We start from the raw sequence: 27,713 nt of genomic DNA, 5'->3' as shown, positions 1-27,713 counted from the left end.
CCACCTAGACCCAGGGTAGGCCTCCCGCTAAGCAACAAGCAACCGTTTAGAGCTAAATTTTTCTAAAAAGATTTTTTAATTATCTATTTGGCAGACAGAGATCACAAGTAGGCAGAGAGACAGGCAGAGAGAGGAGGAAGCAGGCTCCCTGCTAAAAGCAGAGAGCCCAATGCGGGGCTCGATCCCAAGACCCTGGGACCATGACCTGAGCCGAAGGCAGAGGCTTTAACCCACTGAGCCACCCAGGCGACCCTCTCATGTTTTTATTTTTATAATTGCTTTCTATTTAAGGTAAAAATCTTTCCATTTCCCATTTAATGGCCGTGGTGTGAGTTCCTTCTTAGAACACATTCAAGTTAAAAAAAAAAAAAAAAAAAAAAGCTGTTAGAAAAAAAAATCAAGTTAATGATAGTATAAATGATTTTTGGCAAAGACAGGACAAAAATGGTGAGAAGTGAGCTAAGTTTGGGAAACACGTTGGGGCTTATGGGCTCGAAAAGCGGAACCGTAGCTAGAAAATGCTTTGTTGCTGAACAGAATGACGTCGTCCTCTGCCGGCATTCCACGACTCTGTCCGTCCACTGGGAGAGACAATGACGAGAAGAGTGTGGCAGGGAGAGAGTGAAATCCTGCTCATTCCTGTCCCCGTACGGACGCGTCCCTAGACAGACAAATGAGGGGTGGCCCTCCTATATCCCACCCGCAGAACCGGCTGCTTCATTGAATTACCAGTGACACCTGTCACAAGTCACCTGTCCGCTGGGGGGGCGAGTCCACATTAAAGATGCTATATGTGAAAAATACGGGCCAATGGCAACATACTTTTTTTTTCATCTTTTTTTTTTTTTTAAAGAAGAGCATAAAATATCACGTGAGAAATGTTCTGTAGCGATTGCATGTTGAAATGATAATGTTTTGTATAGATTGGGTTAGTTAAAATACGTAACTAAAATTATTTTTACCTCTTTCTTTTAAAGCAGCTAATGGAAACATTTTAAATCGGGACCTGGGTCATGGATTTCTGCAAATACCCGATGGCATTGATCTAGATCCCCTACTGGCTTGTTTTTTGTTTTTTTTTTAAACCATTCGAATGAAGCAACCACAAATGCCCATTTACATCTGGTGGGTTTGTGCTTTTAAAAAAATAAGAGAATCCTTGTGGTTGGCAATTGTCTAGAAAGTTCTCAAGGAAACAAGTCTATAGAAATGTGACCTACATCTTAAAATTCCAGTGGGGCTGTTGCGACCTTGGGCTTTGTCATCAGATCTCAGCAAGGACCTATTTTAGACTGAAGCGCCTCCCCCTGTCTGAGGGGGTAACGGGACGAAACCAACCTGTCTCTCAGGGCTTCGTGCTTCAAGTCAAGAAGTAAAGGAATCGAGTCTTTGAACGCCTTCATCTTTGCCTCTAAGTGGTAGGCCACCGTTAAATTTCGGACCTGCCGGGGCAGCTTTCTGAGGGACTTGAGAAAACCGTCGATTCCTTCCTGGAGGAACTGAACATTCAGGTTGACCCAGAGGGTCTGGGACCATTCTGCTTTCGCAGCCTGGAAATGGGTGAGAAACAGTCCCATCAACAAGGCCCCTCTGACCTGCGGGAGCCCGTATTCCATCCTTGGGCTAGGGTTTGCAAACCAGAGCGCCCATCTAGCCACGGGAACCTCAGCTTCTCAAAAGGAAGTATGGATTACTGGCTCCAAAATACAAACAAAATTATTCCAACTTTTTCAAGGCCCAGCCAAAATAATGCGGTCTCTTGAGGATGTGTGCAGTCCAAAAATACGTCTTCCTTGGCAGGGGAGAAAAGGGAGAATCAGTATCAGGCATCTCTTAACTCACAGAACATCTTCATTCCTAAAGCCTGTATTTCATTCAGGCACGGTCCTAATGTGCTTCTCTTTCCCAGTAAAAGCAGCTACGTTTACAAAATACTTATAACTTGGATGATCCTGCCGGATTAGCATACAGACAATCAGCATTTTGTGCTGGATTTCCTGATATTTAGCCTAGAAAGTACTACCTTATATAAAACTTACCATCTTGCAGAGTCTGCATTTGCAACCTGTGGACCACAAGGCTCAATGGGTTGTTTTGAGTCACGAAATGTATTTAACAGAAAATTGTGTTAATTGATGAAATACACAAATGGTCATCTTTTGACTTAGATGTAAATGACATTAAGATATATTTACAATTTTTCATTTTTTTTCTTCATCTTCTGAAAAGATATTAAAAGCTCAAACACATTTTTAGATTATTTTGAGATGACATTCACAAGTCGTTAACTTTTCTTTGCAAAAATTTAATGAGAGATGAATCAGAAAGAAACTAAAAGTACTTTTTGGAGTTCCTACACCTAAACATACAGCCTGTCCATCATTAATGGGCCTTTCTTCCCTCCACCCTCCGTTCCCCTCCCCTCTCTCACTGACACATTTGGAAACACCTCATCTGTGGTTAAATCCACTCTTTGATATTTGTTCAGTGTTCAACGCCTACCCCCAGACAGCCAACCATGATGGCTGAGGACCTCATTTACTGGCCTCAGTCTAAATCCAAGGCCCTAATGCTGCCTTCCCTTGGGGCGCAACTGCTTCCCCATTCTTTCCCATATCACCACCTCACCCCTGCTTCATTATCCTCAACCGGCCACACCCCTCCTGCCCCTTCTCTCTGCTGATCATCTTACTACGCACATCTCTGAAGCAATCAGAACAGACCGTTCAACATCTCCCACAGGAAGCACATCTGGGCATATGCTCTGCCTTCCGCATATGACCCTACTGACTCCAACCCGAGGCCACATGCCAACCCCACCCTTTCCCTTGGACTCAAGGACAACAGACATCACGCAAGCAAGTCTCCCTTCCATCTCCTATCACCGTGTTTTCGCCCTCCTGGATCATTCCCATCACTAGGCAATTCCCATTTTTATTTCTCCCATCATAAAAAAAATTATCCTGACCCCACGTCCCTTCTACCCAACCGCCACTCACTTCTCTGCTTCCCTTTGCAAAAAAACACATTGGGAAAGTTGTCTAGATTTGGCACCTCTGATTCCTCTCTCCCCATTCTTTTTCATCTTTTGGGGGGATGATTAACTGGCATATATAATTCGACATATTTAGACGCACAATTTGCCACATTTGGGCATGTGTGCCCACCCATGAGGTCATCACCACAGTCGAGATCATGAACTAGTTCACGGCTCTCAAAAGTCTCCCCCTGACTCTCTGTAACCCCCCCCCACCACCACACGCATTGCCCTGCTTTCCGCCATGATGAATTCATGGGCATGTTCTAGAACTGTATGCAGACAGAATCCTACAGGAGGTGCTCTTCGGTGTCTCAGCAAGACGATTTTGAGACCATCCACATCGTTGCCCTAGGACATCAATAGTTCAATCCTTTCTACGACTTTCTCGAATTCCGTGCGATGGACTGGCACAGTTTACCCACCCACTTGGTGGGGGCGCTGGGTTTGTTTCTAGTCTTGGGTTACCACAAGTAAATCTGCTGTGAACACGGATGTAAAAGTCTTTGCAGGGACCTATGCTTTCTTTGTTTTGGAGCAAATACCTTGGACTCACTCTAATCAGGTCGGTGGCTACTATTCCATCGAAATGTTTCTTCCCAAGGTCACTGTGGCCTCTGTGAATGAAATTCTGTGTTCATTCCACACACACCCCCCACACACAGCATGTGGGGCAGTCCGACAACCCTGCCACCTGGAAAGGCTGTTTTCACTTGGCTTCCAAGACATTCTACTCACCTGTTTATCCTCCTCCTCTGAGACCTCTCTTTGTTCTCCTTCCCTTTTAGGGGTATCTTCTTGTGATATCTGATGCTGGAGAATCCCACTACCTGCAGTACCAGGCTGAATAGTGTCCCCCCCACTCCCAGAACTCATGTCACCCTGGAACCTCAGAACGTGACCTTATGTGGAGATCAGGCCTTTGCAGATGGAACTCAGTAAGAGGCGGTCACGCTGAAGAAGGACAGGCCCTAAATCCAAAGACTGCCCCCAGGGAAAACCTGCTCCTGGCTCAGGGCTTGCTCAAATGCCACCACCTTGAGCCACCACCTTCCTCCCCTGGGCACCTCCGTGCTCTGTCGACTGTAACCCTATTACACATCAGAGGACGATGGTGATTGGTTCACGGGACAGCACGATGGTTAACTTTATGGGTGAACTTGACCGAGCCACAGGTGCACGGGTATTTGGTTAAACATCATTCCAGACAACATTTCCCAGGGCGTTTCTGGGTGATATTAACATTGCAATCAGCAGCCTGAGTAAAGCAGATTTCCCTCCCCGGGGAGGCTGGGCCTCATCCAATCCACTCAAGGACCGGAGAGAAAAAGACTGAGTAAGAAAGGATTCTCCGTCTGTCTTCAACCTGGGACACCAGCCTTCTCCTGCCTTTGAACCCAGACCTGAGCCAGAGCTACACCGTCAGCTGTCCTGGGTCTCCAGCTTGCCAACTCCACATATTGGGACTTCTACTCTCCGTACCTGTGTAAACCAATTCCTTACAACAAATCTATTTGGTGGGGCACCTGGCTGAGTCACTGGGTAGAGCATATGACTCCTGATCTTGGGGTCATGACTTTGAGCCCCACATTGGACACAGAGTTTACATTAGATAGATAGATAGATAGATAGATAGATGATAGATCAATCGATCAATTGATTTGGTGCCTATGTGTTCTGTTTCTTGGGAGAACCAAACTTAAACATTCTTTCCTGGGGACTCAAGAGGGCAGAAATGGCATGGGCAGATGCAACTCCCTTCCAGACCCTCCCCTCCAACCAGCACAGCGCTGGGCTCTACCGAGCAGAGTGAAGTGGTAGAGGAACGAGTGAATGAATGGCGTGAATTTGCATGGGGAACAAACCCTAAGAGGACAACCAAATGTCACGATAGTTGCTATTTTGTTTTAAAAGATTTTGATTTGAGAGAGAGAAAGAGCATGAGAAGGGGCTGAGGGAGAGAGAGGAGCAGCCTCCCCACTGAGCTGGGTGCCTGACTCGGGGCTCGATCCCAAGATGCCAGGATCACAATCTGAGCCAAAGGCAGATGCTTAACCAACTGAGCCACCCAGGCACCCCGACAGCTATTACTTTTAATTTCCACTTCCAACTAAATGGTTCACCCCACTCCTTACCCAAGCTCTAGCCACCAAAGGGAGTGTTCTTTTTTATTATTGTGGTAAAATACACATGACATTTACCATTTTAAGCACTTTCACGTGTCCAATTCAGCGATATCAAGTATAGTCACCATGTTGGGCAATCATCACCACCACCCAGTTCCACGACTTTCTCCTCAAAGGGAAACAAACCCTGGATCCGTCGGCAATCGCTCCCCATCACTGCCTCCCAAGAGCCAAAGTGAGAGCTTCTACAAAATTGGTCCCCGTCTCCTTATCATGGTGGCCTCACAATCCACTGGGCCCTGTTAGTCCTCACACTGCCTTCAGGGAAGGGCGTGCGGCCGGACACTTACCTTTAGTCCTTCGTAGAGCTCGTAGATGGCCTTCAGCCCGTTCATTTCCTTCTGCACTTTGAGCAGCTCTGGGTACATTGTAATCGGAAGATCAAAAAGTTTCTCAGCATTAGCCAGCTCCTGGCGGTTCCTTTCATGTTTCACGAGCTCTCTTTCAAAAGAGGCTAAAAGTTCTACTCCTGGTGAATAAGTAAACACATAGATCAGTGAGTGCCTAGAAATACAAGGTACACAAAATTGAGTAAGAAATCATAGGCAGTGGACATAAACTATCACTCCATCCACAGAAGCCATCTGGGAAGACACTTTGGGAGTTACCACAACTGTAGCTCTCCGTCATTCCAAAGGAAACCAGAGGGCCAGGTTACGTATGTGAAATTTTCCAGTTAGAAAACTCTGTCTCCTTTGCATTTATCGCTCAATCCACCTGGGCCACACAAGAGAATCCCCATGGGAGCTTTAAAAATCTTGCCATCGGGACAACCCTCCAAAACAACGGGATCGGACTCTTTGGATCTGGGCCCCAGGCATCCGTGTGCTTTTGGGATCCTCAGGTGAACCTAGTGTACAGTCAAGGTCAAACACCAGGGCTCCATTCCATCATCCCGTGAAGTTCTGAAGCAAACCACAGTCGAGTACCTCAGCCAGTCCAACAGGAACATTCTCACCTTTATCAAGATCGTCGCCAACAGAACCAGGGCCTTCACGGTAAAAACGCTTTGCAAAATCCTCTATCTGCTGTCTGTAATTTGATATTTCACCTCGAGTAATCTGAGAAGGGCAGGATTGCATTAATTTATCCCCAGGGATATTTGTCAATATCTTTACTCAGAAAGTAGAAAATTTAAAAGGTACCTCTGTGAAAGTTCTCTTGATGCCCCCAAGAGCATGTTCCACATTCACAGAGTCATTAAACAGATTCAACCACATGTTTTCGATGTTGTTAACCAGTTCTTTCTCTGCATCAGAAGGCTAATAAAAAAATTTTTTTAATTAAAAAAAAAAACAGAACAAACAATAAGTGGTCTGCAAACTGGAACTGGAATTCTGGTCAAAGCTACTCCCCCCAAGGATTTCTGCTTCTAATAATAGCAGGCTGGCTTATTTGAGCTCATGAGAAAACTGCTTCGATTAGAAAAAAATTATATATTTATAATGCAAACAAAATCAGGATGAATTCACATTTAAAAATAACTAAATAACACAGACAGAAAGAGAGATAACCTAGAGAGCTAAGCCCTTCATAAACTAAAATCCAGCTTTGAATCAACACAATGTCCAATTAAAATAAGGTTATCTTAGCTTGCTGGTGCATCCAGCTGTGCTGTCTGTCAGAAGCAAAAACACATCTTCTCTAATGAAACACAACATCTGGAGCCTCCAATTCTCTCTACAAATTTGTTACGTACAATGTCCAGAACTCAATAAGAAATAACAGGTAGATAAGGATCAAAATGACTTGAAGGAAACCAAGAGACACACAGACAATACAAGCAGACCCTAATGAGCTCTAAGACACAGAATTTTAAAAAGTTTTACTGGGGCGTCTGGGTGGCTCAGTGGGTTAAAGCCTCTGCCTTCGGCTCAGGTCTTGATCTCAGGGTCTTGGGATCGAGCCCCGCATCAGGCTCTCTGCTCGGCAGGGAGCCTGCTTCCTCCTCTCTCTGCCTGCCCCTCTGCCTACTTGTGATCTGTCTCTGCCAAAGAAATAAATAAAATCTTTAAAAAAAAATTGTTTAAAAAGCTTTACTTAGTAGATGGAAGCAAAGACAACATTGAGAACTTTTCTTTTAAATAGAAAAATACAAATTTTGCAACACTGTACATTTTTCTGATGAGAGGACCTCTAGCTTTTTAGGCTATTGCTCAGTGAAGGTGTTCAAAGCAGTCAAGCAACATAAACTCTGAAATACAAATCTTAGGCAAATGAAGACTTATAATGGTTATCTGCTTCTTCTTCCTAGTCTGCTTTTCCAGCTGATTCTTTTTGAGTGTATGTGACATACAGCCTGAAAAATGTTGCATGCAGTTTCATGGAGAGGTCAGACCCCCTCAAACTCCTCCACAGACTTCTAAAGATCCTTGAAACCACCCTAAGTGACCCCTGATAAAGATAACTGAATTATTATTCTCTACCCACTTCTTTTATCACATCCTCCTCCTCCCTGACTCTCCCTCTCTCACTTATCATTTTTGCAAATCCTTTTACTTATTAAAGGAAGTTAACACCAAAAATAAGAAAAAAGAGGGAAAAAAAAAAACAAAACAAGGGGGAGAATCAACATGGTGTGCAGTTACAGATCAATCTATGAAAAAATACTACTTGAGCCATGCAAGATCAAGAAATAATCTGTTTCCATTATTCTAAATAACTGTGGGGTTGCTTTGCATTTAAATGTTCTTACTTAAAGTCATATTTGAGGGGCACCTGGGTGGCTCAGTGGGTTAAAGCCTCTGCCTTCAGCTCAGGTCATGATCTCAGGGTCCTGGGATCAAGCCCCACATCAGGCTCTCTGCTCAGGGGAGAGCCTGCCTCCCACCCTCTCTCTGCCTGTCTCTCTGCCTACTTGTGATTTCTGTCTGTCAAATAGATAAATAAAATCTTTTTTTTTTAATGTCATATTTGAGAAACATTTCTGAAAAGGGTCTTAGAATTCAATGATAAGAAAATCATTCACTCACAAAGACATTATACATCGCCATGGTGCGGTAACGCTCCTGGACATCCCTGTATCTCAGTTCCATGATCAGAGATTTACTTCTAATTTCTGCAATGGTTGCAAGGACAAACTTGAGATCTTCAAGGGTATTGGGGCTCTTCTTCAGGTTCTTGGTTAGGGTCTAGAAAAGAAAGGACAAAGGACACTTCATGAACCTAGAAAAAAACAGTCCGAAGGGAAGACCCAACTTTCATGAGAAGCAGTTTCATTAAAACCAGTGATCCGCTACCTCCATCTCTTCATGGAGACTATAAAGCTCCTCCTTTGCGGACTCATTGAGAAGCTTCCCAAGTGAGGTCACCCAGGACTTGGCATTTTCCTGCACGGTGTTTGCCAGAGGCCCTAGCTGGAGCCTGATGCAGTGCTCATCCTTGATTAAAGGGTGACGCAGGACATCTTGGGCTATCTTGGAATAGAACTGCAACTTTTCATCATACGCCACACAAGGAGGTCTCTTGGCGGCGAACTTTTCCATCACAATGGCTTTGTCCAATTTCCACAGAGGTCGGTACCTCTTCCATTTCTGGAGGTACTTCATAAGACTCATCAGAATCCTGTGGACATTCTGGGGGATCATAACAGCTTGTTCAATAATCTGAGGGTTCACTGAAATATCGCTGTAGAAGCTGATTATAACAAGTTCTTCTTCCTCCCCCTTCTGAGGAGGGCATTCTATGCAACTGCCATGCATCCATCGAACAAAATGCTGGCAAAAGAAGAATCAGGGGGAAAAGACAGCACTTCAGTATTTATCTTGCTTCCTATGTATATATCTATATGCAAGAATAAGTCTTGCTAATAATGGAAATCACTTTATTATTTTTTCCCTTTCACATTTTTACCGTGGTTTAAAAAAAAAAAAAAACACATGATGTAGAATTTACCATTTTAGCCATTTAAAGGGTTTATAATTCAGTTACACTAAGTACATTCACAGTGCTGTATAACCCTCATCATGACCTCATTCTAGAAGTTTTTATCACTGAATTACCTATTAGTAGTTACCCCCCATTTTTCCCATTCCCCAGCCCTTGGCAACCACTGTTCTACTCTCTGCCTCTAGGAGTTTGACTTCATTTTTTATTTAAATTTTAGTTAACATACAGTGCAATATTGGTTTCCCGATGGAACAGGAGAAAATATTTGCAAATGACATATCTAATAAAAGGCTAGTATGCAAAATCTATAAAGAACTGATCAAACTCAATACCCCCCCCCAAAAAATATAACCCAGTTAAGAAAGAGGAAGAAGACATGAACAAAGAAAACATCCAGATGGCCAACAAACACAGAAGATGCTCAACATCATTGACCATCAGGGAAATGCCAGTCAAAACCATGAGATACCACCTCACACCTGTCAGAGTGGCTAAAATTAACAACACAAGAAACAACAGGTGTTGGTGAGGATGCGGAGAAAGGGGAACCCTCCTACACTCTTGGTGGGAATGCAAGCTGGTGCAACCACTCTAGAGAACGGTATGGAGGCCCCTCAGAAAGTTCAAAATAGAATTACTCTACAATCCAGCAATTGCCTCCTAGGTATTTACTTATAGGATACAAAATACAGATTCAAAGGGGTACCTGCATCTCAGTGTTTATAGCAGCATTATCAACATTAGCCAAACTGTGGGGAGAGCCAAAACGTCCACCACTGACAAGTGGATAAAGAAGATGTGGTCTATACATACAATGGAATATGACTCAATCATCAAAAAGAATAAAATCTTGCCATTTGCCATGACATAGGTGGAGCCAACATGTATAATGCTGAGCAACAGATGAATATATGGGAAGTGGGGGAGAAAGGAGAAAAACAAACCATGAGAGACAAACCATGTCTCTTCAGGACAGAGAACAAACAGGGTTGATGGAAGGAGGCAGGTGGGGGATGGGCTAGGTGGGGGAGGGGCCTCAAGGAAGGCATCGGTTGTGATGAGCACTGGGTATTGCAGGTAAGTGATGAATCACGGAACTCTACTCCTGAAATCACTTTATTATTAATAAATCATGCTAGATTACAAAAATGACCACAATCCTTGGTTCCTCCCATCAAGGGACGAGTCCATTGGCAAAGCTCTATCATGAGAGGGTCTATTTTCCCACATGCCCTAGCGTGTGACTTAACTTGACCAACGGAAAGGGGCAGACATGGTCTTGTGCCAGCTGTGGCCCAGCCGCTGCCCTCCTCATGCTCTTGAAACTGCACAAGCAGCAGATGAATGCACTTGAGCTAGCTTAGCAGACGATGGCAAGCCACACGCAGGAGAACCATGGTGCCCCAGCCAACAGCCAGGTGATCATCAGACCTGTGACCGAGCACAGCCAGGACCAGAAGAACCTCTCAGCAGAACCCAGCCCACAGAACCATGAGCAAAGAAATTCAGTTACTGTTTTAAGCCACTAAGACCTAAAGTAAATTATTATGAAAAAAAATAACTTTTAAATTAACAATAGCCATCCACTTTCTGAACATCAGTTTCCATATTTACAGATGGAGACACATAAAGTCAGGAAAATGGACCCCCCCAGGGTCCCAGAATGATCTATGAATTTGCCACCCCTTTGCAACACAGTCAAGATTCCCTCTTCCTGGGGCACCTGGGTGGCTCAGTTGATAAGCACCTTCCTTCGGCTCAGGTCATGATTCCAGGGTCCTGGGATAGAGTCCCACATCAGATCCCCTGCTCAGCAGGGAGACCGCTTCTCCCTCTGCCCTTCCCCCACTTGTGCGCGCGCTCACGCGCTCTCTCTCTCTCTCAAATAAATAAAATCTTAAAATAAATAAATCTAAAATAAAAAAGAAAAAAGAAGGAAAGAAAGAGCAGGCAGGCAGGTGATAGTTGAAGACCATGGTAAGAAGTTCAGATTATGTTCTAATGCAACGTGAAGTCATCCAGGGTTTTTATAGAAGAGATCTGATGTGAAATGACTCCTGTTTTAAAAAGCTAACTCTGGTCCTCCTCTCTCATGGCTGAGAAGATATTGTGGAAGCTTCTGCAGTCATCCAGGTGTGGAATGACGCACAGGAGTCAACCAGGCTTCCCAGGGCCGGGATGTGGACGGATGGGAGGAAACAGAAAGACCAAGGCTGGCTCCTAGGTTTCTGGCTCATGCGATTAGGTTGGTGCTCATGCCAGTTTCCTGCAATAAGACAACCTGGGGCAGGAACAAGCTGCAGGACGGGAAGTCAAGAATTCCACCTCGGACATGCCAAGGCTCAGGTCAGAGCGGACTCCCCCAGGGGGCATGTGACTCGAATAGCAGGGTGAGCAGCAGAGAGGTCTGGGCTGGGGACAGACGTGGGTGGTCATCTCCAGAGGAGTAGGATTAAAAGCCATGGGACTGGTTATGATTGCATGGAGAGGAGAAAAGGGAGCCGGGATCAAGCCAGCGTGGGCCACTCTGGCCTCTCGGGGTGTAGAGGAAGAGCCAGGAAGGAGAACAACAGTCTGGACGAGGAGCAGAGCCGAGCCTGGGTTCAGCCGCCTCCTTAGCAACTTGCTTCCCAAAGCCTGTGCGCCAGCCGTCAGGGGCGACGGGCCCCCTGTGAATCGACACAGACACGTCCGCCCTTACCTTGGTGATCTCCACACAATTTCGGACACAGTGGACGCACATTTTGTCGATCTCACTCGCGTTGGGATGCAAGATGATCTCGGGAGCCGTCAGGATGGTATCCGTTTGAAACAAAGGAACGTTCCCAAGGATTAGAGAATTAAAAGACTGCAGATTCCTGGGAGGGGTTAACAAAAGAGACCCAGGGCTCCCTGGAGTGACGTACATCCAACACTCAAGGGAAACCGCTAGCATCACAAAAGCCACACGTGAAAACCTGCTGTGAGGAACAGCTCATGTCATAGCAGACAGTGTACACTGAGTTTCGTTATATACCCTTGTTTGGACCTACATTTCTAAATAGCTCATTTCTACTTTTGGGAAGTGGATTTCAGTTGGAAGACACTTTAACAGTGCTGACTTCCAGAAACTCTTCCACCTGGCTCGGAAAAATGGTCTTCATACAGGCTTTGTCTTCCCCCAGAAAGTCCCTCACGCTTGTAGCTTGCTCCGGGTCTTCAGGGTACAGCTCAAAGGTGGCCTCTGGAGGTCCTTTTTGACCACCCAGTTAACACAGCTGCTCTGTTTTCTCCCAGGAACACTATTCTGCCTTCTTTCTTTCATATAAATCATGTTGGTTATGTCTGGTTCCTTGTGTTTTGTATCTGTCCTATGAAGATGGAGAAGCTCCAGAAGGATGGGGCCCTGCCTGGTCCAGTGCCTGGCACATGCAGGCTCTAAGAAACCTGTGAATGAATGAGTGGGTGGATGGATGGATGGATGGATGGGTGGATGGAAGGGTGGATGGGGAAGATGGATGGATGGATGGATGGATGGATAGTTGGATGGATGGATGGATGGATGGATGGATGGATGGATGGATAGTTGGATGGATGGATGGATGGATGGATGGATGGATGGATGGATAGTTGGATGGATAGTTGGATGGATGGATGGATGGATGGATGGATGGATGGATGGATAGTTGGATGGATGGGTGGATGGATAGTTGGATGGATGGATGGATGGATGGATGGATGGATAGTTGGATGGATGGATGGATGGATGGATGGATAGTTGGATGGATAGTTGGATGGATGGGTGGATGGATAGTTGGATGGATGGGTGGATGGATAGTTGGATGGATGGGTGGATGGATAGTTGGATGGATGGGTGGATGGATGGATAGATGGATGGGTGGATGGATGGATAGATGGATGGGTGGATGGATAGTTGGATGGATGGCTCACATAGCATATTAGAAAGGGAAACATCACAGGAAGTGCCCTATGTAAGGGGCTGCTACAGGAATCTAAGTTAGAAACAATTTAAAAAATAAAATGTGTAGAACACAGTTTTTTGTAAATGATCAACTTAGTGAAATTTATCAAACTGGGTCCACCCCTGGGGATAAAAATATATTATATGTTTATAAAAAATTAAAAAAAAAACCTAGGTCCAGGAAGCAAGACAACCAAAGGTGCTTATTTTATTTATCAATGTCTTGTTCCAAAGTAGATTTTGCCAGCTCACAAAAATAACTGCAGTAAGAGACCCTAAAATCAGAGTGGGATAAAATATGAAAGAAAGGAAACTAATCACAGATGTTTAATGAAGTTATCACTGACCCAGATTCACATTCTAGCCCTTCTTCTTACTAGATGTGTGTGTGTGTGGCCTTAGGCAAGTCACCTATCCTCCCAACAGTCTGTGAAAAATGGGGAGGAGATTGTAAAGAGTGTAACATGAGCCTGGTGCACAGTAAGCTCCCATATGTGATAGATTTTAAATATATATATATATCTAGAGCCAAGAATGAGACAATACAAACATAAGTACCTATAAACTTGCTGCATTTAGGCTACAAATTGGGCTCTGAGTTTCCCAGCAGCCAAGGAGAAAAGGGAAAGCTATGAAGTCAACAATTCACAGTACCCACACCATTTAAAAACAAAACAACAAAAAAATGACAGACAAAAAAGAAAACTCCTTAAAAAAAAAAAAAAAGACAGAAAGAAACCTTTTTCAGGAGACTAGGATCAGAAGGGATGCTAGAGAAATTTCTTCTGGGGTTCTTCACAAAGAAGGGGTTGCATGATGAGATGAATAGCACCCTTGACAATATGGAGGTAAGAGTCCCAGTGTGATGTTCCCATCACACTGACTTAGGGTCATTCTAGGAAACCAAACTAGGAATTCCTAGAATGATCCTAAGTCAATGTGATGAAGCTCAGGCAGTGAGCTTTGAGCTGGTCTAGCTGAGGTGCTGAGCTGTGGGCTGAGAGCTCTAGAAGGGACAGGAGAGCCTTGCCTATTGTGAGGTTGGCCCATGTAATAGACATTCAACACATATGTGATGGTCATCCCAGCCAAGGATTTGTTATAGACCATCAGGGAGAGTAATCGGGTCATATGTCCTTCAGTTCAGCCTCTCTCAATACAGGGGAGGTTATCACCTAGGATTTGGGTAATACTGAGTGACAGGATGTAGGTCTTTAGGATAGCTGAATAAGGGGAGGGAAATCATTTCCTTTCCAGAATGTCAAGGGGCCTAATAAGAATGAGAGCCAAATGGGAAAGTCACCCTTCCATCCTGGGAGCGCCCTTCAACCAGAAAGTGGACTTACTGTCCAGATGATTTCTTCTCTGCATTTTATGACTCCGTCTCCAACTATTCATATATGTAAATTATTTTAATCTATGCCCCTCGTCTCTAAAACAGGCAACAAGATTAACTTACTTCAGGATGAGCTTCGTCAAGACCTCATAAATTTTACGTTCCCAGTATTCGTAATAGGAGCCCAGCTTGGGAGCCTTGCCCGTGTTGGTGTGGATGACCAGACCCTCGACTTTGGTCAGTAGAGGCCCAATGGCAAGATACCACCTGACCATGTGATCCACATCTTTGGCCCTTTCCCTTTCGATGTGCTCAAAGAACTCCTTCACGCCTGTAGAGGAAGACATCGGTTACCATTCTTCGTGAGTGCAGGAAAGGACATTACTCCCAAAGCAATCCAAACATCAGCTGTATCTCTTAGAAACCAGGGAGGGAGACAAACCATAAGAGACTCTTAATCTCAGGGGACAAACTGAGGGTTGCTGGAGAGGCAGCGGGGAGGGATGCGGTAGTTGGGTGATGGACATTGGCATGGAGGGATGTGGTGTGTGCTATGGTGAGTGTTGTGAATTCTGTAAGCCTGATGAAGCACAGACCTGTACTCCTGAAACAAATAATACATTATATGTTAATTTTTTTAAAAAATACAAAACCAGCCTCTAACCTAGACTGAAAGAAAATAAGTCAATACCAAAAGTTAAGACATGCCCTAATCAAAAAACAAACGACAACACGGGAATGCCCATTGTGCCTGCTAAAGCATACTCCATACATAAGAGGGCTTTTAGATCTTCATGCAACCTTGCTTTTCTTTAATTGCTTTTTGACTTGTCTAAGACCATGTAAAAGACCTTGTTTAAACAAGTAAATGTCAGCCCATAAGAACACACTCTACTTTACTGTTACAAAGTTATTGACAAAAATACTCCTGATTGTCACAGACCCCACAATTTGAAAACTGTCTAAGCAACATAGAAAACATGGCAAAAAGAAAGAATTACTCATGATCCTTTCAAGTAAGTGACTGAGATCTTTGGGAATGGTTTTGTTCCATTTGTGGAACAAGTGTGTGTGTGTGTGTGTGTGTGAGCACGTGTGCAATCATAACCAACAGCTGGGGTTTTTTTTTCCATTTCTTCTGTTATCAGAGAAACAAGAAATCATATCTACCTGGAAGATCTTCCTCATTTTTGGGTGCTGGATATTTAAAGAGGTTTATAGACTCTATTAACATAAGCCTGTTAGAAATGTCATCTGCATTCTTATGAATTTGGTGGACAAGGGATTCAAATTTCCCAATGGCCTGTTTGCACCGAGTTATGTAGTCAGCAATACCTTTGGGGAAAAAAGAAAGAGAAAGAAGAAAAAATAAGATATTTCACTTTCAAACTCTTTCTTTCCATACCCTGCCCACCAACATCTGGGAGGTTAATACCGGCATCTGGTCACAGGAAAGACCCTGCTCATCTCATCCCCTTGGGTCTTGGTGGGGGCTAATATACCCTTAGCACTCTTAGGGATGAGGACAAGGACCCCTGTACTCAGAATCCACCAGGGATGCCTGGGGGGCTCAGTTGGTGAAACGTCCACCTTTGGCTCAGGTCATGATCCCAGGGTCCTGAGATCAAGCCCCACATTGGGCTCCCTGCTCAGCGGGGAGACTGTTTCTTCCTCTCCCTTGCCACTGTTTTGCACTCTCTCTTAAATAAATAAATAAAATCCAAAAAAAAAAAAAGAATCAATCAAATGATACATTTTCTCGGTTCAGATTTTAGCTAATCATCACCTAGAGCAGGAGAGGTAGTGAGGAGAAAGAGAAGGTTCAACTCCATTGTCTTCCCACTGCTATGGAAACACGAACCTTCCACTCTACCCTACTCTGCTTCCATTTTCCTCTGGCCTGTTGCTTGGAAAAGTAGCCAGTAATGACATGAATTGTAAACCTGGACATTTTTCACAGAGCAATCCAAACATCAGCTGTATCTCTTAGAAACCAGGGATGGAGACAAACCATAAGAGACTCTTAATCTCGGGGAACAAACTGAGGGTTGCTGGAGAGGAGGGGGGTGGGAGGGATGGGGTGGCTGGGGGATGGCCATTGGCATGGAGGGATGCCAGGCAGTGGTTTAAGCATGTCACTGTCATCAAGTGTTTACAACAATCCCGTGAACTGGGTACTAAGATGATGCTGACCTTACAGATAAGGACACTGGGCCTCCACAAAGTTCAGTCACAAGGGTAGAGCTGGACTTTTAACCCAGGGGGTTTAACTCGGCAGCCCAAGTCCAAATATGCATGTTCTCCATTCAAAGAAGGGAAGAAGAGAACGAAATGACAAGGAGAAGAGGGAAGAATATTTGAAAAGAAGGGGAAAAAAGAAGAGCAAAAATGCCTTGCTTATTTAAAAAAGCAAAGGGCACATGTTTTAATGAGCAATGGGTGTTGTACCCAAATAATGAATCATGGAACACTACATCAAAAACTGTACTGTATGGTGTATATACTGTATGGTGACTAACATAATAAAAAATAAGCAAACAAAAATAAAATTAAATTAAAAAGGAAAGAGAGGACACCTGGGTGGCTCAGTCAGTTAAGCACCTGCCTTCAGCTCAGGTCATGAACCCAGGGTCCTGAGATTGAGCCCCACATCGGGCTCTCTGCTTGCAGAGAGCCTGTTTCTCCCTTTCCCTCTGCCACTGCCCCTGCTTGCATGCATGCTCACTCTCTCTGTGTGTCAAATAAATAAATAAAATCTTTAGAAAAATTTTTTTAAAAATTAAAATTAAAAAGTAAAGGGAGCTTCTATTTCTAAGAAGAGGAAGTAGACGTGTTTTCCCTTATTCCTCCTACTAAACACAGTTAGGAACCTTGCTTTTTATCTATAAAACAAATATAAGACTCTAAAAGGTGGAGAGAAGCCAACCAGCTAGGGACCTTGGGACCCAAAGAATGAGTTCCTTTTCCTTCTATATCTCGGACTTAGAGATGAAGAAACTGGCAACCCTGGGGTAGGTAGAGGGCAGTTGGATTATGGACATTGGGGAGGGTATGTGCTATGGTGAGTGCTGTGAAGTATGTAAGCCTGAGGATTCACAGACCTGTACCCCTGGGGCAAATAATACATTATATGTTAATAAAAATAATTTTTTAAAAAAGAAACTGGCAACCCATAAATGCTAAAGCCCCAAAAACTGTGTTCTGTCTAGCCAAAAGAAAGGAACATCCTGACAAGACAGAAAATTTTACAAAGTAACTGCTCTACTCTAGCCAAACACCACAGAAAAAACTGTGACCTCACCCAAACCCTTGCCAATAAGGACCAGTTGGGGGGCCTAGATGTCCACATTCATACTACTGTGATGAGGCACCCTGATCCCTCTACCAGAGAAGGCCATGGAGGTAAAAGGGACCATGTACAAAAAATTAATTGTATCTCTATAAACTAGCAACAAACAAGTAGACACCAAAATTAAAAACACAGTATCATTTACAACCATTCATCAAAGATTAAATACTTGAGCATATATCTAACAAAACATGTACAAAACTTGTATGTTGAAAACTAAACAGTGCTAATGAAAGAAATAAAAAATCTAAATAAATGGAAAGATATACCATGTTCATGGATGCAAAGCTCAACAGAGTTCAGATATCAATTTTCCTTAAATTGATATACATAGCTAACATAATTCCCATCAAAATCCCAGTAAGCATTTTTTGGTAGATATAAACAAGATTATTCTAAAATTTATATGGAAAAATCAAAGGAACTGGAACAGCCAAAACAATTTTCCTGAGGAAAAAAATGGGAAGAATCAATCTAGCCAATCTCCAGACTTACCATATATCTATAGTAATCAAGACTGTAATACTGGCAGAGGAAGAGACACATAGATCAATGGAAAAGAATAAAGAACCCAGAAAGAGACCCATACAAATATGCCCAGCTGGTTTTCTACACAGATGCAAATTCAATTTAATGGAAAAAGTTAGCCTTCTCAATTAATGATTAGACATCCATCATCAAGAAGTAAGAGGAGGGGGGCACCTGGGTGGCTCAGTGGGTTAAAGCCTCTGCCTTCAGCTCAGGTCATGATCTCAGGGTCCTGGGATCGAGCCCCGCATCGTGCTCTCTGCTCAGCGGAGAGCCTGCTTCCTCCTCTCTCTCTGCCTGCCTCTCTGCCTACTTGGGATCTCTGTCAAATAAAGAAAATCGTTAAAAAAAAAATGAGGAGGAGGAGGAAGAAGAGGAGGAAAAAGAAGGAAGAGAAATAAACTTCAACTATAGTCTCACACTTTGAACAAAAAAATTAACCAAGATTGATCACAAACTTAACTGTAAAATACAAAATTATAACAACTTTAAGAAAAATAGGAGAAAGTCTTTGGGATGCATATCAGGCAAAAAGAATCCTTACACTTGACACCAAAAGCATGATCCATAAAAGGGAAACTTGATAAATTGGGATTCTCAAAATTTTAAACTTTCAGTCTATAAAAGACGCTATTAGGACTATGAAAACACAAGTTATGGAGTAGGAGAAAATATCTGCAAACCACATATCCAACAAGGGGCTAGTATGTAAATACATAAAGAACTCTCAAAACTCACAATGCAAAAGCAAACAGTATCATCAGAAGACATAGAACGACATTTCACTGAAGATGATACACGGATGGCAAACAAACACGAGACAATGCTCAACATCATTAACCAATCCAGAAATGCAAATCAAAACCATAATGAGACCATTACATAGCTACACAATGATTATAATAAAAAAAATAGGGACAATACCAAAATGCTCGCCAAGACCCAGAAAAAAAATGGAACATATATTGTTGATGGAAATGCAAAATGGCAAAGCCACTCTGGAAAACACCATGGCAATTAATAACAGTAATAATAATAAAGACTAAACATGCAAGCAGCATAGGACCCAGAAATTGCACTCCTGAGCATTTGTCCCAGAGAAATGAAACTCCTGTTCTTGTAAAGCCTCACACACAAATATTTTTCTAGCACAAATGTTTATTCATCATAGCCAAACCTGGAAACGACCCAGGTGTCCTTCAACAGGTGAATGGCTTAATTAGGGCACATTGAGACCATGGGATTCCAGCCACCAAAGAAACACACTACCGGTACACGTAACAGCTTGGACAACCTTCCAGGGAATTATGCTAACAGAGAAAAGCCAACCCAAAAAGGTTACATGCGATTTCATTTATGGAACACTGTTGATATGACAAAATGATGGACGTGGAAAGCAGGTTCGTGGTTGCAAGGGTTGGGGCTGGGAAAGAGTGTGAAGTGCATAGGACTTTAGAACAGCAACATAAGGGGCACCTTGGTGGCTCAGTGGGTTAAGCCTCTGCCTTTGGCTCAAGTCATGATCTCAGGGTCCTGGGATCGAGCCCTGCATCGGGCTCTCTGCTCAATGGAGAGCTTGCTTCCTCTGCCTGCTTGTGATCTCTGTCCACCAAATAGATAAATAAATCTTTTTTTTAAAGATTTTATTTATTTATTTGACAGAGATCACAAGTAGGCAGAGAGGCAGACAAAGAGAGAGGGGGAAGCAGGCTCTCCACTGAGCAGAGAGCCCCATGCGGGGGCTCGATCCCAAGACCCTGAGATCATGACCTGAGCCGAAAGCAGAGGCTTTAACCCACTGAGCCACCCAGGCACCCCAATAAATAAATCTTTTTTAAAAGGGGGAGGAGGTAACATGAGTTCTCACTGCAGTGCGGAAACACGCCACACCTCGCTTGTATCAGTGTCAACAGGTCTGGAGTGTGAGCTGTACAACAGTTTTGTTGAATCTACCGTGGGGAGAGCACCGAGTAAAACATGCACAGCACCTCTCTGTGTTAATTCTTACAACTGGGAGTGAATCCACAAATTATTTCAAAATTAGAATTTCAATATTAGCAAAAGATAGAAAGATGTTGGGGAAAAAAATTAAAAAGTCACTTTATTTTTGGAGGACAAAGTATCGGGTCAGCCGGTTGTCCAAACGACATCTGTCTCATCTTCAGCCCCAACTAAAGCCTTGAGATTAAGTCTAAGTTCCACCAAGTATAAATGATTCATGTTTGAAACTCAAGTGTCAGCGACATCTACCTACACACAAGAAGTATAATTCAACGAAAGTGATCTTAAATTATTTTTGCATCCCGAAGTCTACAAGGTAATAAACAGGTAGATGAATTGTGTTACCTAGTGAGCTCCAATTTAGTCTTTTATATCCAGACCTAAACACTCTCATTAATTCCTGGGAATGATCGTCGAGAAGGACAGATTCTGCCTCATTTAACGTTCCTATGAGCTTGTGATGGTGGTCCAGCATACGTTGTATTCCTTCCGTGTACCTGTGCATCACAGGAAAGTCACTGATACGATCATGTACAATGGAGCTCATAAAAACCGTAACATTTTAAATAGGTTACAAAACACCATTAACTAGGCTAAAGCTTTGTTTTCTTTTTCCTTTTTTTTTTTTAAAGCAGACTCCCCAGCCAGCATGGAGCCCAACGTGGGGCTCAAACTCACAACCTTGTGATCGAGACCTGAGCCGAGACCACGAGTCAGACGCTTGACCACTGAGCCACCCAAGCGCCCCTAGGCTAAAGCTTTGATCGAGAGATGTGTAGCAATTGAAAACAATGCTGGTCTTCCCACTAACTTTCTTTTCTGGAAAATATTGGTTATTTTTCATTAGAAACTGTTATTTACGTTAACAAGGAATGGGTTTGTTATCGTTACTTTTAGAGAAATGGATGAATACAGTTTAAACATTGCTCAGTTGAATGAATACAGTTTAAACATTTCTAATCCTGGTGGCAATAAAATGCAGAAAAAAAGAAAGCAAGAGAGGGTGAGTTTTGCATAAATCTTTAAGAATGTCTAAAGGGGTTCTGAGCTCAAGAAGCTTACTATTGATTTAAAAGAAGAATCTTTTTTACCTAAGAAATTTGTCCTCCTGGAGAGCAACATTTCTTGCTAATTCAGGGACAGAGAATCCTAGCTGTTCCAAGTACTTCGTTTCGTTAATAATCTCCTTGAGAGCCGGTGAAAAATTAATTGCAAACATGGCCCCCTTTTCCAAGTTAGCCGTCTCGTCAGCAACGGAAGAGGTCTGTGGAAGAGAGGTCTCACGAGCATGGCGAGGGCGGTCCGAGAAGGAGCCCGCACAGCCCAGGGCACACGTACATTTGGAGAGAGATCGGCGAAGGGCCCTGGATGGGGCCAGACGGGGGAGCCGGCTGGAGCCAGCTTGGATCCGTGTTGTTGAAGATCCGAACAGTGTTTAAAGAATTCGATTTAGTCGCTCACTTTCCCAGACTGGTCAACTGCATGTAAATATCCAGAATCCTGGCTTCCCTGCCGGCCCCATCTGGGGCTCTGCACTCGGTTTGCTCCCTGCTGCAGGATTTCGCAGACCACAGTCCTCAAGCTGCCTCGCCCAGGTCTCTCCTGCCCTTCCTCACCTCCAGCCCCGCCACGAGGATCTCTTCACTGAGCACCTGCCGTCTATCAGAGGCTCTGTAGAGCTCAAGTGCCGTGGACAAGGGCGAATCATGGGAAATGGCCTTTTTCTGCAGGTCAACGGACAACTACTTCGTACAGAGTTCGACTAGTGCTTCGTGTGTTGGTATCACCTGCTCTGACTCATTTTACAAACGGGGAAACTGAGGCTTGGAGTTCAGCCGCTCGCCCACAGGGTGAGCGGGGTTGCCGGATTCCGGCACGTTTCCTCGCCACGACAGGATGCTGCCTCCGTCTCCTCCCCTGGCAGCCTGGGCCCTTCTTTGCCTTGGATTTCGGAAACACCTGTCCACACACCGAACCTCAAGAAAATGGCAGACGCCATCATCTGCCCCCAGCGCCCTAACCTGGGCAAGGACCCGGAAATACGCACCTTAGTGAGCAGGCTCTTCTTCATAAGAGTCGGCAGGACCAGCTCCGTGGTCTCCCTCCACTGCTCATACTTCCTGTCCTCATAGTCCTTCATGGTCCTCCCCACTTCCAAGTACTTCTGTTTTACCTGTCAAGGAACTCGGGCAATTATCAGTTTGCCCTTGGAAATAACACTCCTCATTCTCTCTCTTTCTCTCTCTCTCTCCCCCCCCCCTTTAAAAACAAAGTGATCTGTGAGCACATTTTGCAAAAGGAAGCACAGAAATTTTCACAAATTTTGGAGGGTGTGTTTAAGACGATACAACTTGAAATCCACACCAACTAGCAGAGATCAGCAGACTCCAGCCCGTGGGCTGCCTTGGGTGCAGCCCGAGCAAAGAACAGCTTTTAACATTTTTAAAGGATTAGCAGGAACCCAAAAAGAATGACAGTGCTTTGCGATGTGTGAAAAGCACAGGAAATTAGAGTTTTGGCGATGGTACACGAAGTTTTGTAAGAACGCAGCCATGCCTGTTCCTTGTCCCCTCTCCATGGCTGCTTTCTTGCTACACCACGGCAGGGTATGACCTGCAAATGCCTAAAACATTTACTCTCCCAACCTTCGAGCAAATGGTTTCTCAACCCTGGTGATGTAACATACAAACGCCCACAGGCGGGGGAGGGACAGTATTATCAGAAAGATGGTCCTCCTCCGGAAAAGCTGGAGATCAAGTTCAGGGAGAAGCCCTTGTGCCTGGTTACCTAGAAGATGCCTGTACAGATTAAGAAACCAAAGATACGAAGGGCTGGTATCCAAGATCTATAAAGAACTCCTCAAACGCAACACCCAAAAAACAGATGATCATGTCCAAAAATAGGCAGGAGACATGAGCAGACACTTCTCCAAAGAAGACATACAAATGGCTAACAGACACATGGAAAAATGTTCATCATCATTAGCCATCAGGGAGATTCAAATCAAAACCACACTGAGATACCAACTTACACCAGTCAGAATGGCCAAAATTAACAAGACAGGAAACAGCGTGTGTTGGCGAGGATGTGGAGAAAGGGGAGCCCTCCTACACTGTTGGTGGGGATGCAAGTTGGTGCGGCCACTTTTGGAGAAACAGTGTGGAGATTCCTTAAGAAATTAAAAACAGAGCTTCCCTATGACCCTGCAATGGCACTACTAGGTATTTACCCCCAAAGACACAGATGTAGTAAAAAGAAGGGCCATCTGTACCCCAGTGTTCATAGCAGCAATGGCCAGTCGCCAAACTGTGGAAAGAACCAAGATGACCTTCAACTGATGAATGGATAAAGATGTAGTCCATAGGGATGCCTGGGTGGCTCAGTGGGTTAAAGCCTCTGCCTTTGGCTCGGGGTCATGATCCCGGAGTCCTGGGATTGAGCCCTGCATCAGGCTCTCTGCTCAGCGGGGAGCCTGCTTCCTCCTCTCTCTCTCTGCCTGCCTCTCTGCCTACTTGTGATCTCTATCTGTCCAACTAATAAAATTTTTTTAAATCTTTAAAAAAAAAAAAAAGATGTGGTCCATATACCCAGTGGAGTATTATGCCTCCATCAGAAAGGATGAACCCCCAACTTTTGTATCAACACGGATAGGCCTGGAGGAGATTCTGCTGAGTGAAATAAGTCAAGCAGAGAGAGTCAATTATCATAAGGTTTCGCTTACTTGTGGAGCATAAGGAGTAACACGGGAGACATTAGAAGGCAAGGAAAAGTGAATTGGGGGAAATCAGAGGGAGAGACGAACCACGAGAGACTGTGGACTCTGAGAAACAAACTGAGGGTTTGGGGGGCGAGAGGGTGCTGGGATGGGGGTAGGCGAGCCTTAAATGGGTCTTAGGGAGAGCACAGATTGCCTAGAGCACTGGGTGCGCTGCATCAACAATGCATCTTGGAACAGTGAAAAAATAAATTTAAAAAAAAATAGTATGATGCCAAAGATAAAAAAACACAAAAATGTAGTTTTAAACCTGATCCTGAAATCAGAGACCACAGGAAAGACCTGCTCAGTGGGAGGCTTGGACGTGCCCCTCCCGCGGGCAGCCCTCCCTCCTCCCTGAAATACTCGAGGGGACGACCCCGGCCAAAGTGACACACCTCTCTTCCTCGCTCGCTGTCCAGGATCTCCTCCACCTCCTGGAACCTGAGGATGGTGTGCTTGATCCGAAAGAACAGGGACCGTTCCCAGTAGATCGCACCTGCTACTGGAGGGTGATTCTTGTACAGCGGGGGGTTGTCCAGGTTCTGAACAAAGAGCTTGTTAACAATGTCGATCTGAAAAGCAATCAGAGGCACTCTGTCCGTGGTACGCCTCGGCACGTGCCCCAGGAAGACTGAACTGGGTCTTGAAACCAACAAACGCTCGAGCGTCAGACATCGAATGAGATGCAGAATCGTGCTTTTGGCTGCTTATTATTTACTCTTTTTTTCTTACACCCCAGCAGGTTTTGCCCTTTGGTTTAACATAGGCAGTGCTCCAAATTGCCTTATGACTGCAGACCACGCACAATCATGTCACTGACTTAATATATTTTTTTTAAAGATTTTATCTATTTATTTGACAGAGATCACAAGCAGGCAGAGAGGCAGACAGAGAGAAGCAAGCTCCCCACTGAGCAGAGAGCCCGATGTGGGGCTCGATCCCAGGACCCTGGGATCATGACCTAAGCCAAAGGCAGAGGTTAACCCTCTGAACCACCCAGGTGCCCCAGATATCCTGAGATCTGTTCTAGGCAGGACCAGCAGCCAGGCCTACATTGTGTGTGTGTGTGTGTGCGTATGTACACATGCATGTGCACCCATACACACACACACCACTGGATTTTATAATTATTTGATTTTTTTTAATTACATAAAATACATATAACATAAAATTTACCATCTTTCAGTGTGCCTGGGTGGCTCAGTGGGTTAAGCCCCTGCCTTCCCTGCCTGCTTCCCCCTCTCTCTGCCTGCCTCTCTGCCTATCTACTTATGATCTCTCTCTCTCTGTATCAAATAAATAAAAACTTTTAAAAATTTAAAAAAAAAAATTTACCATCTTTCAGTGCCTTTTGGCAGCATTAAGCCCATTCACACCTTCGTATCACCACCACCACTTGGCTCAGAACGGTTTCATCCCTCCCAGAGACTCCCGTCCCACGAAACACTGACTCCCCACCCTCCACCCCCAACCCCCGGCACTCACCCCTCTCCCTTCCGTCTCCTGAATTTAACTCCTCTGTGTACCTCATTGCAAGTGGAAACCAAAGAGAGACTGAGCTTTTCTGACTTCAGAAATGCCTTCGGCCTCATCCCTGGAGCAGCAGGTGCCACAAGGTCCTTCCTTTTTAAGGCTGAGTCTTACTCCATCGCATGGAGAGACCACATTTTGTGTACCCATTCCTCTATCAGTAGACTCCTGGGCTGTTTGCACATTCTGGCCCGTGTGCATAGTGCTGTGTGCGATACCTCTTCAAGACCCTGTTTTTGCTTCTGGAGAGTCTATGCCCAGAAGTGGAATTGGGGGACCACATGGTCTGGACCCGCTTTTTAAAAGCAGCAGCTCCACACTCTCATGTGGGTAATTAGAGGTGAGAGACACAATAGTAACCCCCCAGCAATGGTCCCGATCCCCAGAGTCTATGAATATATTACGTGACAAAGGGAACTCAAAGTTGCCAAGCAGCTGACCTTATAAGGGTGATGACCCCGGATTAGCTGGGTGGGCCCGAGGGACCCACAAGGGCCCTTAAAAGAGGAAGAGGAAGGCAAAGCAGAGGGTCAGATCGATGGACACGGGACTGGCCATCGCTGGCTTTGAAGACGGAAGGGAGCCACGAATCTCTAAAAGCTGGGGATGGGGGTGGGGGGGACCAAACAAGGAAATGGATTCTCCCTAGAGACTCCAGAAAGGAACCCAGCCCTGCTGACCCTTGGATCTCAACCCGATGAGACCAGGGCCGATTCTGGACCTTCAAGATCGTGTGTCAGGTAGCAAACCGGCGTGGTTCAAAGTCACCAAGTTTGTAGCCCCTTGTTCCGGCGGCAAGAGGAAGAGACACGTTTGGAGACCCCCTCACTCCTTTATGTCACACCAACTGGTTACACCACATGGTCTCATTTTGTCCTCTGAATAAAATCCTTTATCCTCTGAATAAAATGATAAGCAATTTTTTGTTTGTTTGTTTGTTTCTCCCACTAGATACTGTCTTCTTCGAAGGCAGAATCTGTGTTTTGTTCCGCTCTCCATCTCTGTGTCTCCCCCCACGTTTGGAATATGTGAACACCGGAGACATTCTTCTGAATTAATCTATAAAGATGTATACAGGTAGCTAAGACTCCCGCAATGATTAAAGTGACTCTGACTACTAACTCACACAGAGCCCATCACAATGGGAGCGACAGAATATGGTCCTTGATAAATCCTTACTGAATTTCTTCACCGAACAAATCCACTTTGGTTCGGTTGCCTGGGGCGTGCTGTCACATGCTTACTGGGGAAAATGCCCCAGTTTCTCTGCATGTGGATGTGAGAGACAGACAAGAGCATGATTCCATTCTCCACAGTTTGCCAAGGCTCTTCTACCGCTCCTGCACCTATAGATCTAGCAATTACCTCTTTGCAATACTGCGCAAGAATATCGTTGAATTTCATCATCATTTGTCGATTGATAGCTTCCCGTGAACGAATGTGCTTAAATTTTAAAAGCATGTCGAACGCTGCTTCAGCTGACCGAAGCGTCTTAAAAGATTCATCAATAAAATGTTTTGCTTCTTTCTCAATAACCTGCCAATAAATAAGTAAATAAAGAATAAATAAATAAAAATAAAATAAAACAATCCTCATGTATGAAACAAGACAAAACCAGGGGCGCCTGGGTGGCTCAGTGGGTTAAGCATCTGCCTTCAGCTCAGGTCATGATCTCAGGGTCCTGGGATCGAGCCCCGCATCGGGCTCTCTGCTCAGTGTGGAGCCTGATCCCCATGCCCCCCGCCTGCCTCTCCACCTACTTGTGATCTCTGTCAAATAAATAGATAAAAATCTTTAAAAAAAAAAGAAAGAAAGAAAAGAACCAAGACAAAACCAGAGGGAGACAAACCATGAGAGACTCTTCATCTCAGGAAACAAACTGAGGGTTGCCGGATGGGGAGGGGTTGGGGGGATGGCATGGCTGGGTGAAGGACTTTGGGGGGGCATGTGCGGTGCTGAGCGCAGTGAATTATGCAAGACTGATGAATCACAGACCTGTACCCTGAAGCAAATAATACATTGTATGTTAGTAAAAATAATAATTTTTAAAACGTCCTCATGTCCCTGTAACTATCCTGAGAAAACAAAGCGGCAAGAAGTAAGCAAAAACAAATTCGTGACTTGAGATGGGTGTCCAGTG

At 44.5% G+C, this 27,713-nt stretch overlaps 1 protein-coding gene across 4 annotated transcripts in view; it reads right to left on the bottom strand.

Moving 5' to 3' along the window:
• The window catches only part of DNAH10 (dynein axonemal heavy chain 10), a 136,906-nt gene that overhangs the window by 82,360 nt on the left and 26,833 nt on the right, over nt 1–27,713 (bottom strand). For 3 of the 4 annotated variants that reach the window (XM_032309801.1, XM_032309799.1, XM_032309800.1), the window contains exons 13-26: nt 26,939–27,109; nt 24,439–24,615; nt 22,334–22,459; nt 21,378–21,550; nt 20,632–20,783; nt 15,579–15,743; nt 14,532–14,739; nt 11,813–11,969; nt 8,463–8,939; nt 8,196–8,354; nt 6,369–6,485; nt 6,182–6,284; nt 5,514–5,692; nt 1,339–1,550 (exon numbers count right to left, since the gene is read on the bottom strand). In XM_032309801.1, coding sequence (XP_032165692.1) covers nt 1,339–1,550; nt 5,514–5,692; nt 6,182–6,284; nt 6,369–6,485; nt 8,196–8,354; nt 8,463–8,939; nt 11,813–11,969; nt 14,532–14,739; nt 15,579–15,743; nt 20,632–20,783; nt 21,378–21,550; nt 22,334–22,459; nt 24,439–24,615; nt 26,939–27,109 — 2,576 coding nt within the window. Of the gene's footprint in view, nt 1–1,338; nt 1,551–5,513; nt 5,693–6,181; nt 6,285–6,368; nt 6,486–8,195; nt 8,355–8,462; nt 8,940–11,812; nt 11,970–14,531; nt 14,740–15,578; nt 15,744–20,631; nt 20,784–21,377; nt 21,551–22,333; nt 22,460–24,438; nt 24,616–26,938; nt 27,110–27,713 lie in introns of those variants that run through there. The other variant, XM_032309802.1, reaches the window with a different exon arrangement.

This window comes from Mustela erminea, chromosome 13 (genome assembly GCF_009829155.1).
Source record: "Mustela erminea isolate mMusErm1 chromosome 13, mMusErm1.Pri, whole genome shotgun sequence".
Lineage (NCBI taxonomy): Eukaryota > Metazoa > Chordata > Mammalia > Carnivora > Mustelidae > Mustela > Mustela erminea.
Note: the sequence above shows the minus strand (reverse complement) of the source record. Positions and strands in the feature narration are given on the sequence as shown.